We start from the raw sequence: 14,714 nt of genomic DNA, 5'->3' as shown, positions 1-14,714 counted from the left end.
TCCTGAATTCTTGACTTGTAGCTAAAGATCAAGATTCCACACAAGCACTGTTACTAAAAGACATAAAACTGGCAAATTTATTTTTAGACGAAAGCAATATTTTATAAATATAACGAGAAAATGCTACATAATAAACAGAAAGTTAATAACGTTATTATTGTTGGAATTATTGATCTGTTTACGTCATGTACAATGTACAAGGCACTGAGGGCACGTAATAAAAGCTGTCTCAATCAACAACTTGATGGAGCTACATTAGTATTATAGAAAACGGGGGACTGGGGAGGGGCTCACTGCGGAAATCCAGGGCGCCCCCTTCTCGCTCTGGATCCGTCAACTCGGTTAAATAGGTTTGTCTGTTCAGGCACGTTTGTTCTGGATTTAAAACAAGGCCGCTTTTGTTTTACAACGGTGTTCTAGAGGCTATTCTTTGTCCACTAATTCAATTCTAACGATGCGTTTGCTAACTATTCATTTGCAGCATCCACTAGCTCATCAGTTGTCTTGTGTTTTAAAATAATGCTAGTATCAAAAGTGCATGCAATAAGTTTTGCAGTTACGTCAGTTGTCATTCGCAGAAGCAAAAGAAAAACATGCTAAAGTTAGTTGAACAAGCTTTAACTTCATTCATAGATAAATTTACTCCTTATAACAACCACTTATTGACACCGGCAATCCAATCAGCTTGACCTTTGCAAGAACCAGTGTTTCACTGTGCTGTTTCTTTTCCTTGCAGGTCAGAAACTGCGCTCATCTACAATGACCGATCGGTTCTCGAAAACCATCACATCAGTGCTGCTTTTCGCCTGTTAACAGATGATGATCAGAACATATTATCCAGCCTAAGCAAAGAAGAGTACAAGTAAGTTGTTAGCTTTTTTTTTAATTAAACCGAAACCTAACACATAGGCTTTACTTATTATCATGGTTCCAGCTTTTAGAGCGCAGCTCTTAGGCACCCGTTCCTCCGTTGAGCGTCGGCATGCCTCGGCGTCCCTCGTAACCGAGCGAACAAACACAGCGCAGTATGAAAGAGCGAACGTCGAGTGTAGCGGGTGATGAAAGACGGCGATAGCGAAGAAACCGCGAGGAGGAAAGCGGAGGAGGAGGGTATGGCGAAAGCGTGAGAAGAAAAGCGTAGTGCGCCGCAATACGGGCTCTGCGGCAACAATTGCTACGAGATGGCGCCAGAGTAGCGTGCGTCAGACATATGAAAACAAAGCGCTGCATGAGCGGAGGTTTGTCTGCGGCGGCTGCTGTGAATCGCGCCCGCGCGTCACCCACGCACTGTCTCTCGCGATCTCCCGATTAGCGAGGCAGTCGCGCCACATTCCGCTCCATTTTCAAGTGCCGCATGAGACAGATTGTCCGCACAGCGCAATATATCGCGAAATGAATACACGTATAGGACTGTGCTCAAATTTCGCATTAGGGGTATCGTAATCGTCGGTGAATACCTAAAAAAATTGCGGTACAACATGCATTTCTTTCAGGACATAATAGACATTCCACGGCTGCCAATACATGCTTTCAAATGTTAAGCACAGCTTTCTAAATACGAATACTAAAGGTTGCACATGTTGTGTCAACAAAGCAGCCATACATTGAAGCTGCTCATTATAGAAGGCCTGTAATAACCTGCAAGAGCCACAAGTCATGAATGGCTTGTGTAATGAATATTTTACTAGTCTAAAAAACAAAAACTGCATGTGAAAGGTATTCCTGGAAATTGCCTGAATAAACATTTTGGTGCTATAATTGTGCTCAAACGTATCTCAAGCCAGAAAAAGCACTGCAAGTGGGACCTTGTATGAAGCATTCATTTGTCTAATTAATTTTACACAAACTTTATGCACTGTTTGACTGCTGGTGTTTCTATTTTATGTCCAACTTAGGCAATTTGATGTGTATTTCTTTTTCAGATTTACAATGACACAGTGCATACAGTAGACTTCCGTTAATCCGCCTCAAGTTACCTAAATTTTTCGACAAATTCGATCTTTACCGTATTCCTGACCGGCACCCATGTATATATTTGGGCCAGAACGTTCGTTATTTCTATTCTGAATTTGACATCTGCTTGGTAATTCGAACTTGACTGGTCAGCACGCGTGCGCCTTACCCCAATAGCAACCCATCTGTCTTGGTGGCGTCTAAGAATCGGTGAATGCATCGAAAACACAAAATGGTAGCTCACAATGAATGATTACCGCATTTATCTGATTCTAAGTTGCCTGCGCGCAATCGTATTGACCCTTTTTGCGGAGCAGTATATTCTAGAGAAACGAGATGGCGCTTTCGGCAGCGCTCCGCACATAGCCTCAGCGACAGTGCACGAATACGAAACCATTACCGCTTCCACCTTGCTTCTGCGCGATCTGGGGAGGTATTCTGCAAGAGTCCACCGAGTGGACATGTCCATTTCGTCTGGTGCTGAAGTGTTGATTGGCATTGGCGCCTCGCTGCTGCGGACGCACAGCCCAGCCCAGCCAATCAGAACTTCAACAGCAGACGAAATGGACATGTCCACTAGGTGGACCCTTACATTCCTCAGCTATCGGAAATTCAACTGAGTTTTCGCTAACGCACTGTACTCCAAGCTTGCTTGATTGAATCATGTGGATTGAAGACGTGTGCAGTAGTAGTTGGCTGCAAAAATATTGACTGGCATATTAAGGAAAGGAATGAATCTGTGTGGCCATGTTCGCGGACCATTGCTGTAACTGTCCGTACGTGTTGTACGGCTTTCCTCGATGATGCAGAAATTTGCTCATCCGCCAGCGTTGTATCGCTAACCTTCAAAGAAAGTGTTTCAGCCCTGGAACGTCGGCAAGAGTGAGTACCGATCGTTAAACAATGACAAAGGGAGTAGCGCCGCTTCGTGTCATAGTAAGTTTCACGCACAGTATCTGCACACATCTACCCCAACTAGCACGGAAACTTCCGTCTACTCTATCGACAACGTGTCAATAAGTGAATGGGCGCACACTTGAATATATGCGCACCATATACGTCTAATAAATGACGGACTACGCCGATAGCGCATGAATGGCCGAAGCTTGATGTTTCGCGACAGTCCACAAGAGTAAGCGAGTTACTAGCGCTAATGCATTTTTGCTACAAAGTATTGCAATGTACAAATAAGCTACGTTTCAAGCCTTGCACGCGCAGCAAGAATAAATCTACCGCAACTGAGCACACCCGCGAGCGATTAGGCCGAAAATAATCAGAAATTTACTGAGTCAAGAATGTGACAAGCCGCTGCTTCAAAGTATTTGCCAAATAAAGAACGAAGAGCAAAATAAACTAATCCTGATTCAATTTTGCGTAGCTATGCAATTTTGAATTTTGCAAGTTTGCATAGCTTGGAATACATATTTAGCCCTGCTATTCGAACAAGAACAATATACGCTGCTCGCGCTGTTCCTACATAGCTTAATCAGCTGCGAAAGCGCTTTTGCATGTTCTCTGAAGCTGTGGCCAAAGCTTCCTGTCGTCCACTCAGTCACCGTTTACGATACCTCTCGAAACAGAGGTTTTCTAAGCCGCGCCGTCTGCATTCACACCCATTGCAAACACTGAGGCAACGGAGGCAGTTAACGCAAGCAATGGACGGCGTCACCACGTGATCAAACATGGCAGCGCCCATGGGATCGCCGCGAAAAGGGTCAATACAAAACCGAGTTCGCGGCGTTAGCAGCAGTTTATCGTCATCGCCATTTTCATCACAATGTGGCTGCTGAACATGGAGGAAGGAAAAAAATTATAGTGTGCTATGCCCCCGCTGTACACTATAAAAAAACTGAGGAGAGGCCCTACCCCCCTCCGTGTGATAGGAGAAAAGTGTGGAAGAATTCGTGGTATTTTTCGCTGTAGCGGCCATGTTGTCGGGACACAATGGCTGTTTTATGGTGGTGTGTGTTCACGTGTGTGCTGCCCCGTAGGTCTCGTATCGTGGCAAAGGCGCCGTTTGTGCAGGATTGCGTTAGTCTCCGTGTTCCGTTGTGTTATCCAGACCGTGCTCTCCCGGCTGTTGTTGTGGCCAGGGGGGACTGGAACAAGTAAGAAAGTTACAGTGACGTTTCACTTCGCGAACGTGGGTGACACGTAAGCGTGTGGGTGCTACAGCGTACACGAAGCTATCGGCCCTCGGTGCGCCTACACGCCTAGACTGTCCGCATCGCCGATCGCTTTCAAGATAGGGCTCATGCGGTCGCGCCATACGCAGCAGCTGCCAGAGCAGAACCCCCCCTCGTTGGGAAGACGGTGCGCTTTCTCCCCGCTTTCCTCCCTTGCGCGCGCGAGATTGAGCCGCCATCGTCGGCTCATTGTCGCACGCTTTCAGTCGCACATATAGCAAACGGCGCGCGGGGACGATGTTATCACGCGACGAACCTGGTATGCCCATTCCGCGCACAGCACCCGTAGCAACTGCCAGAGGAGGTCGACCAGGTCGACCCAGCGCGCCTCCACCTACCCTCTTCCTCCAAGATGCTTCGCATCTTTTCTCCTTTCCCACTTTGCTCAACGCCACCTATTTTTTTCTCTAGGCGGCGTTGCCAGCGTTGCTTTGCCGCGCGCTCAGCACGCTCCTTCGTACTTTCTCCGGCGCGCGATTCTCTTGTGCACCTTTAGGTGGCTTAATTCATCCTCGGGTGTTCACTTCCTTCACAGCTTCAAACTAAATATTGCCAATTTCAGTGGCAGGCCACTTACGCCTGCACGTAAAAGCGCGAAACGAGCGCGCATGCAACGCCGTACACCACGTACCACGCCACAGACAATCTGGAAATCTATTTGCTCAAGCACAGACTCAAACCGCTGTGTTTCAGAATATGCAATAAACGCCTTGACGGTCAGTGACAGCTGTGCAGTGTTCCGGCTTTTGACAGCGGACGATGTATTTGTAGCATGTAAAACAGCCACGTTGAAGGATGGGAAAGAAACGGTCACTGTGAGTAATTAAGGGATTAAGAGGAAGCTTTAGCTCGGGCCCAACTCCGACGCGGCCTATTCAAATACATGTAAAAACGCAAAAACGTTTTTCTGAGATAACCCTTGTACCGGTTTTAATGAAATTTGTTGCATTTGAGAGAACAAGTTAAATTCTAATGACTGTTGGTCGCGGAATATTTATTTAGGTCTTGAATTTTGTTAAAAAGATTTTCAAAAATTCGAAAATTTGAAAGAAATAGAAGCACGAAGTTTACAGATTCATAGCTATGTATAAAAAACAGATATCTCAGTTTTGTAAACGGCATCCATTAGATCATTCAAAGCGGACAAATTCGATACGTTATTTTATATCTTACGTAAATTTGTTACGTTGTTTACAAGGGTTGTGCAAAAGCTGTATTTCCATATTACTAAAATTTTTTGAGATTCATGTGTAAGATATCAATTTTGTCCGCTTGAGATGTACTATTAGATGCAATTCACGGAATCGTATTATGAATTCTTGTTGCTGAGTTACAGAGTTGTAAACTTGATAGTTTCGTTTTTCGAAAATTTCCGATTTTCGCCATATTTTATAAAACATTCACGACCTAAATAAAAAATCTGAAACCAACAGTCACTAGATTTTAAGTTTTTCTCTCAAATGCAACAAACCTTGTCAAATTTGGTGCAGTGGTTGCCGAGAAAAACGAATTCTCCTTTTACATGTATTTAGATAGGAGCTCCCGAGCTAAAGCTTCCTCTTAAGGGCGCAGGGGAATGGAGGCTGGCGGATGCGATGCAAGAGTGAACAAGGCTCGACAGAACATACGCATACGCCTGCGCACACATCAAACGGCTGATGGTAGCCCAGTCAACGCGCTAGCGGCACGCATACGCACTTACCGTTCGGCACTGCGCAGAGCATATCACAGAGCGTCGTTTCCGTGAAGCTTCACTTACCGTGAGAACAATAGAGCTCGGGCCGTAGTCAGTGTATTTAAACGCGTAATGACGTTCTCCTCTGCTGGCCTCTTCGCCGACGCGCTGTTGCTCGTCACAACTCACGGCTCCGTCACGGCTTCGTGGTGCGCAGCCGGACGAAACTTGTTCAATAAAGCAAAATGATTCCTATAACGCCACCACCAGCATACGTGTTTGTTCTCATAAGCTGCAGATGGGCTTGCAGATGCACATCGTGATGTGCATAAAGTGTGCTGCCGGTCATCGCCTGTGCAATCTTGCAGTACATTCAGTGAGAATGCACAAATTTATTGTCAGAAAAGCCGGCGAAAGTAGCGGGGGATCGGCCTCACAGTCTAACGTGCGGAGTTTATTATGGACTGCTTTCAACGCTACAGCACAATACTCGGACAAAATCACTTAGACAGTGGTATCGCCATGGTATGCACCACGATCGGATCCATTGGTCGGATCACTACGGCACGCGCACGTCTGCGCAGCCCGGCGTGGTTGCCTGCCGAAGGCGAGAAAAAGAGGAGAATCTGCCCCGATAAGATGACGGAGTACCTTCCGGCGTCACTGATCGCGAATTCGACGAATCGCACCAGCGCGCACTGGGGCACCCTGGGGCGACGATGATGGGATGAAATTGCGCCCGGGTGCGCACCGGTGCGGTTTGCCAAATTGGTCATGAGCTTCACAAAGAGTGATCTCAGGGTCTCTCCTCAGTTTTTTTTTTCCTCCAATCTGCTGAACAAGTTATCGCGTCATGGCGACGATATGGCGACGATATGACGACGCGCGCGGGTTTCAGGCTTTAAATGCAATAGCCTGTTGAAAAGACAAGTTATTCTAGAAGAATAGATGTTTGGCTTAGTTGGCACATCGTTAAAAAGTTACACTAGCACGAAACACATGGGATGGAAAGACATGGTTTGCGCTTATGATTTCCATGTCTTCTTTCCGTCCCATGTGTTTCGCGCCAGTTGAACTTTTTTTATAAGTTATTCTACATGCTAAGCTAGCAGCAACGGAGTCGCGTCACATGTTTTCGACACTCCAGAGGCTTGCATGCATCGCAGGACGAACTTTCGGAGATACCAGTTTCATTGCACGCTGATTGGTTGATTAAGCAATACCGCTCAAATCATACAACGCGCTGTGTACTGCCACACGAAAGGGATAGTATGACCGATGCACGAAAGAAGAATAATTAAGCATTGATACAGAGCAACACGAACTTCTCATCAAGACTGGTACTAAACCTCCTAAAATGTCATTGTTTAGCATTACTCTCCTTACTTAAGTCACAATACTGTTTGTTTATCAGAGTATTATTTACATTCAGCGCTATGATGAAGATTTCTATCTTTTCATCACTTGTCGGCAAATTCAAAAGTTGCATATCCATATGGAGACAATGCGACTGAAAGAGGTAATGTCCATTTAAAGGGGCCCTGAACTACCCCTCGGACTTGGTGAAATAACATAGTCTGCGGGTAGCATACGCTGCTGTGAAAAACTCAGCCAAGTTTTGATGTCGTAAGCGGCGCATGGAGCTCGCAAGCGGAGCGCAAAGTCACATTTCTCTCAATCGCTCTCTTTGCAAACGAAAGCCTACTCCTCACTCTCTCCTGGACGCTTTATTTCGTAATAAAGCGGATTCCCATACGCGGCTGCTATTGCTAGCTGCAGTCGGCTACGCAGCGTAGATGCCACGGCCGCCGCAGTGCCACCACGAGTCCACTGGCTAAGCACACTGCGGCCGTCTACGGAAAACAGCGTTTGGCTTACATTTAGCACGTTGTAGGCATTAAAATCGGAAGTCGTGGCGTCTATTTTAACATACAAAATGAAATTTGAACTGCGCGCCACAGTGACATTTAGAAGGCGGAGTGTTGTGGGCACGTCCTACCCCGCCGTAGCCTTCTCAGCGCAAGGAAGACGGAACAGGTCCTCAGCAGATGCGGTGTTTCCTTGCCAATAACTCCAAATTTGCTGAACTCATTGAAGTACTTTTTACGGCAAACTGTTTCTGAAATAACCTATTTTCATTTCAAATGCTTTTCTCCAGTTCGATAAAAAGTGGTTCAGGTGCCCTTTGATATACAAGGCATTGCATGTTACTCTGAAACTGACTAGCTGCTCCAGTGCACCTGTTTCAAATACACAGTATCTAACAGTCACAGGTACGCAGGCATTAATATTCCTTTGCTTAAACCGTTCAGAAGAGCTTTGACCATAGTTTTATAACAAGCAAGAAAATTTTCGTTTTATTGATCTACCACATTAGTTTGATGACATATTATGATGTTTAATTGATGTACCTCGCATTCACTACCATTTATAACACCCTGTAAGATTCGTCGGACGATCTCGCCGCTGCCACCGTTTGTTAGAGTTGTCTGACTATCTACGAGCTGTAGGCCGGTCTAACCGCTGCCACTCAGATGTAAGATTTGGCAGTCATAGCTGTAGGAAGGAGCTTGACTTTTCGTCGGGACTTAAGAGAGCAGGATTTATTTATATGTTATTTACAGTTGAACATGAGATACATCGACAGTCTAGCGTGACTCCCAAATGGAGCCCGCAAGACGAGCATACAGCAAACAGCTTACGAGCACACAGCTCACGAGTACATTTCGAGCACGACAACGATCGAGCACCCTCTAGCAGCCGACAATCGCTGCTTATATGACTCCGCTCGACGTCATAGTTCGACGTCATTGTAGATGACCCGCCCTCTTGGAGGAGGCGGGCTCTCGACTTGGAGGAGGATGAGGGCTCACACACACGCACACACACAGATGTTCACGGTCCGAAATCGACACCACACGAATTTCGTAGAACTCGGAGCCGTTCCAGGTAGCGCGCCCGGGAAGCACATTGTCTTGCGTCTTGGTCGGCGCGTGGGAAGGAGCCTTCGTCGGCTTTCCCGCGGCAACTCCCCCACCCGTAGCAGATCAGGTCCGCGTTGTCGTGTTGCGCACAAAGCCTGCTTCGTCGAACTCCTCCAGTCACAACGGCGACAAGGCTAGAGCGTAACGGTGGCTGTTTCAGCACAAAGCCTGCTTCGTCAAACGCATCCTAGCTGAAACGACGGAGAGTGGAGGATGCGCGCATTGTTCCCGACACAAAGTCGACTTAGTCACGCCGTGGCTAGAGGTTGGCGGCGGCGTTCCAAGATGAGGTTGCCACCGCTGGCGTAAATGGCTGGCAAACTTCCACTGCAGCTGGCCATTCTTAACAACCCACACTGTATCTCAAGCTCGGCACATACAGCCTTATGATCGGATGATTTAGTTATTTTATGCCACTCAGTAGTTTTACTTACATTCAAAACACACACAGGGCTATAGCCTGCCCATATCTGCATCTTGACACGCTGTAGCTACTGTGTCGCCAATGATCTTCAGTGGGCAGAGTTTTGGATTCCTTGAAGTTTCTACAAAATGTGCAACACCTTTATTATTAGCTTTACAAAACTGCGCTGATATATTCATAAATAATATTGACGTAGCTTGCTCTCAAAAGTACGACCACAAATACAGTCGACTCTCGTTACAACGGACCCTGATAATCCGACAAAAAACGACCGTTCTATCCGAAGTCCGTAATATCCGAGACGCCTCACTTCCGAAACTTTCGTCGCGATGTCTAAAAACTTTATTGCAAAGAGCGAGTGCCGAACGTCCAAAGTAAAAAAAAAACAAAGCAAGTCGCAGTTTCGCCCGAAAGGCGAATCATCGATTGCGATAGCAAATCAAGCAAGATAAGCGCGGCAGCAGCAGCGAGCGAATTGGCCTTCGTGTTGTCTCTCGCTTCAACGTGAACTAAACGTCGAAAGCACAGTCCATACGAAGCTACCGACACTGAGCGCACTTTGTCTACATCGCAGATCTCTTTGAAAATGATGCTCGCGCGGGCGCGCACTTCGTTCACATCACAGTTCGCTTTCAAGATAAGGCGCCAGCGCGGGCGTGCACTTTGTCCACGTCGGAGATCGCCTTCAACATACGTCGCCCGCGCGGCCGCGTCGCTAGCAGCCACCGGAGTAGAACCCCCCGCCCCCCTCCCTCTTTCCCTCGCGCGCAAGATATTGAGCCGCGATCGTCGGCTGGCCCTCGCAAGTCAGTTAGTTGCCAGCCCATTTCGACACGGCAAAAGCCCATTTTATACGCCTGATCTTGTGACAAAAATTGCCACTAATTTCGTCCGCTGTAGCCGATAGTCCGTTGTCCGTTAAAGGCGAACTTAGTTGCATTCATAAAATAGGTAGAACAAACTAAGACTGAAATGTGGTCCATTATATCCGAAAGTCTGTTATACTTGGGTCTTTTGTAACAAGCATAGACTGGATAACTAGCTGCAAGCTTACTGGGCAATATATATATATATAAAAACAGACCTTGCACTGCTGCTAGCAGTGAGTTAACTACTACTCGATGTTTGGTACAATTACTAACACAGAAAGTTGCGTTTCACAATCTTTTCAGAGAATTCCGTCTGTTGGTTATTGAAATGGTCCTGGCAACCGACATGACCTCTCACTTCCAGCAAGTGAAGACCATGAAGACAGCCCTGAGTCATCATGATTTCAGGTAGAAGCATGGTGGAAAAGACATGCAAGCTATCTGTGGGAAACAATTTCTTGCATTTCTTGAGGCCAGTAATTGGTGCATATTTCAGCCATTTATGGACACAATTTTCTGAACCTCTGCATGCTAGCATTCAAGAAAATATTCAATATTCAATTCAAGCAGAAATTGCAATATGTCAGGCCCAACCAGTCTTTGCCACTCTTCTAAAGTGAGCAAAAAATGTATATATACATCAGCCAGCTAAATGAAGTGATCACACCTATCTGCAACAGTACTTATAGCACTTTCCAATGAACAAAAGCATTTTCAGTGTTTAATTAATTTGCTGTAGGAGGAACAGTGCATGTTGCCCTTGGAGTAGACACAGGTATTCAAGCACAATGTGCCTAAATATCTTGGTTTTGTTCTTGGATAAAAGCCGCTGCTATGATACGTTAGGCTCGGGAAAGACTTTGGAATCATTTTAGAAAGGACTAGTTCACATGCCTTCATGTGTACCATAAGGAGCAGCCATCACTAAAAGTAATTAGGTTAAGCATAGAGGTTGCCTTGTTGGCAAGTGTTCAATCAAGGAGGCAGAAATCCACTTGCTTCATCCATATCCTCTGTTGCGCTTGAACCTTATTCACTAATTAGGTGTTCCCATTAAGCTACAGTAACCTGCGGCATTCTAATAAACACATTAGAATTACAATTCCAAATTGTCACAGCATAACCAAAGTGAACTTCATCAGAGCACACCGAAATCATAAGCATTTACTTTCTGTAGTTTTGACACTACAAAAGGAAAATATCGAACTAGCTGTAGCTTTTCAGATGTTTCCAGGATAGTGAATGAATACAGTCAAACTTGTTATTACAAAGTTGCATCTGACACGAAAATACCTTCGTTATATCAATACCTGTCACCAGTATATATTTGTTAGATGCTTATATTGGCGAGAAGCATTTTATATTTATATTGTTATACATGAGAATTTGTTATATTGAGGTTCAGCTAATCAATGATGTATATCATTGATTAAGTCATCATCAAGGACAAGACAGACCTCGTAGACCTAGCGATGCACAGTACATGAACATGTGACCTATTTAAATGGTCATAGATAAGCATCAAGAAGAGTTTCCTAAACTGCCAACACAATTGCTCTTTTGAGTTGTATATTTTGTTCTTGTTCTTTTTGTCTTATTTTTTTATCCTTGTGCACCAAATTAGAAGGCAAGTATGCTGTTTTGGGGCACAGTAATAAAAAATTCAAGATATATCAATGTGTACCCTGCACAATCTGCACTCTTTCCACAACCTCTAGTACACTAATTGTAAAGATGTCAAATCCTGCTTGCCCAGTAGAGCTACAATCAACTAACAAGAACTTGCTTTCAATGCAGCCTTGACAAGGCCAAAGCACTCAGCTTAATTCTACACTGTTGCGACATTAGTCACCCAAGCAAGGAGTGGAGGCTGCATCATAGGTGGACATATCTCCTTATGGAAGAATTCTTTCAACAGGTAAGGAATAGTTTGTGTAGTTCTGGCTCTCATAATTATTTCTCTTTGATACATTACCTTGCTAGTTCATTCAATATATAGTTCACAACTGCCTTGATATGTGGCCTAGAAGCAAGAAAGCATGTAATGGGAGCAACGTGTGGAAAATGAATGTGGCAATATTTCTTTTGAGTCTCTCAGGAAAAAAAGTTATTTCCCACGCTGTCGTCGTTACAGTCATTGCTGCTAGGAATTCGAAAGAACACTAAATGCAAATATATCAACTCTTCAGCGAGTAGCAATGCTCATTTGGTTACTTTCCTGCCCACTTGTAACAGTTGAGGATCTTTTGTATCTTGGAATGCAAATAATTATCTATTCATCATCCACTATGAACAATCCATCAGGATTATAAAAAGCGAGCCTAACTAGCCCTAAATCCCACGAGCAGATTACAAAATAGGAGCTGGCAAATGTTGGTGGGATTGGTGACAACAAAAAGCCACAAATAGCGGTGTTGTAGGTGAACAGCCCCCACAGAAAGCCACAATAAACTAGCGCACAACAGTGCATGCCAAGTGGCTTATTGGTTTATCCACCGAAGCTGACATTTTGGTAAGCTCAAAACTGACTAAACAAAATTGCTTTTACATAATGTGACAGTGTAATTGTCATTCTAATATTTGACACAATGGGCAAGCTGTCTGGTGGAATACTTGAATTGTTCTGATGAGTGTAACACCATGCATAACGTTTACTTTGCTCATAGGTGTCATTGTGCTGTTTTCACAAATTACGTGCAAATTTCAGTGAGCCCATTAATCGAGCCTCTGTACACTTATTATATATTAATGTTAAATTTGCCCAACCACTAACCTATGGTGCTGAAGCTGAGAACATAAAAAGAAACTTGAGAAAAATCTCATGACCACGCAACAGAAAATCGTAGGTGTAATGTTAACAGAAGGGAAAACAGTATGGATAAGCAAGCAGGGGTAGCTGATGTTCGGTTTCATCGAAATGTTTAAATAATTGTGAAACTGTACTTACTGTTATGTATGCAAACTTATAAAAATGATTACTGGTCTTACTAGTTCTTATGCTTGCATTTATGTACCCTTGCTTCTGTTTCTGCATGCGTCTTAGCAAATACATGTTGTTCCCTTGTATAGCTACACCATTGCTGTCTGTGATGTGTGTCGCTTTGACTGTTATTTATTGCTCTCAGATTTGTTACAGCCATTGTCTGTGCACTTGCATACTATTAGCAAAAACGTGTTGTGCTGATGTATATCACTTTGACAATTTCTTGCTCTGTACTACATGAGTGACCACATCAGGCAGGTAAGATGCCTTTAGTCCCAGGTTCCTCGACAGTGGCTGTCCAAAAAAAAAAATTTGAATTAAGAGGCCGAGCTGGAGTGGGGTAGGTCATGTAGAGCAGGTCATGTATTGTGTAGGGCAGTTAACTGCTGATCTAATTATATGAACAGGCTGGGTGCCAAGGGGAAAGTGAATGCAGTCAGGCTCGGCAGAAGATTAAGTGGCATGATGAGATTAGGAAGTTTAATTAAATTATGGGGTTTTACGTGCCAAAACCAATTTCTGATTATGAGGCACGCTGTAGTGGAGGGCTCCGGAAGTTCCGACCACTTGGGGTTAATTAGGTATCACAGTGAGGTACATTCTGCAGTAGACATAAAATTGGCTGATGTTAAAGGGACACTAAAGCAAAACCACAAACCAGTTTAAAGTGATAAAGTGCTCTTTGAAAACTCTGCTGGTATTTATGTCGCCATAATAGGTTGATTCTTAAAAGAGAAAATGAAGGTCAAGGTTACATTTTTATTTTAATTTCGTGCAGAAAGCCAAACGCCAGTAAGTCAGTGTGATGTCACAAATTTCAAAGTAATTTCCCGCATTTTGGGTCAGTAAAGGGTATGGTGCGGGAACTTCAAGGCGGCGGTGCCACCCGTCTTTCGTCTTTACCTGTTTTCTGGCCTACCAAGCATTTTCTTTCTGTAAGAGTGATGTTTTTAGCATTGGTGGTAGGGTGATTTACTATTGCAGAAAAAATAATTTTTCTCTTTTGTGTCCCTTTAAGTTAACCAAGTCATTGTTATGGTTGTATTTTATGATCCCATTACTTCTTATGGTGCTTTTAACTACTTTTCTTTCTCCCCCTAGGGTGACAAAGAACATGAACTTGGACTTCCATACTCGCCACTGTGCGACAGGAACACAACGTTAATTGCGGAGTCTCAGATAGGTAGCTCTCTCGATGATTATAATGAAATATACTTGCCTTACAGGCTGTGCTTGTCCCATCATTTTCTCTAAGCTTATGGCCAATCTCTGTTTAAGGTTTATGCTTCATGCCAGCTCAACTAACATTGACTTTCAGCTAAATGAAATGGAAGCTGCTGTCATGTTTTCTACAGGTTCTCATGTCTCCTGTACATCAACCGACTACTATAGTATGTCTTCTACACTCTGGCTGATGGGCTTTAACTCAACAAACAGTTGCTAACATATCTATCTATTCCACAGAATGTGCATATTCTGCTTTCATCAGACCTCAGAAACTTGTTTGTTGCAATATTCAGCAACCAAACATACTTGTTAAATAATGATGTCCACGCTGTAACATTTCTTGTGAATTTACTAGACAGCAAGGTATTGAACAAACAGCCTACAAGCAAAATTTCATTTCAAATCATTGAAAA

General features: G+C 44.3%; 1 protein-coding gene across 6 annotated transcripts in view; it reads left to right on the top strand.

The window, feature by feature from the left end:
* Pde1c (Phosphodiesterase 1c) overlaps positions 1-14,714 on the top strand; it is a 658,667-nt gene that overhangs the window by 630,772 nt on the left and 13,181 nt on the right. For all 6 annotated transcript variants that reach the window (XM_075677462.1, XM_075677482.1, XM_075677476.1 and 3 more), the window contains 4 exons: positions 737-862; positions 10,395-10,499; positions 11,889-12,009; positions 14,176-14,257. In XM_075677462.1, the coding sequence (XP_075533577.1) occupies positions 737-862; positions 10,395-10,499; positions 11,889-12,009; positions 14,176-14,257 (434 nt within the window). The remainder of the gene's footprint in view (positions 1-736; positions 863-10,394; positions 10,500-11,888; positions 12,010-14,175; positions 14,258-14,714) is intronic.

Source organism: Dermacentor variabilis, chromosome 1 (genome assembly GCF_050947875.1).
Source record: "Dermacentor variabilis isolate Ectoservices chromosome 1, ASM5094787v1, whole genome shotgun sequence".
Lineage (NCBI taxonomy): Eukaryota > Metazoa > Arthropoda > Arachnida > Ixodida > Ixodidae > Dermacentor > Dermacentor variabilis.
Note: the sequence above shows the minus strand (reverse complement) of the source record. Positions and strands in the feature narration are given on the sequence as shown.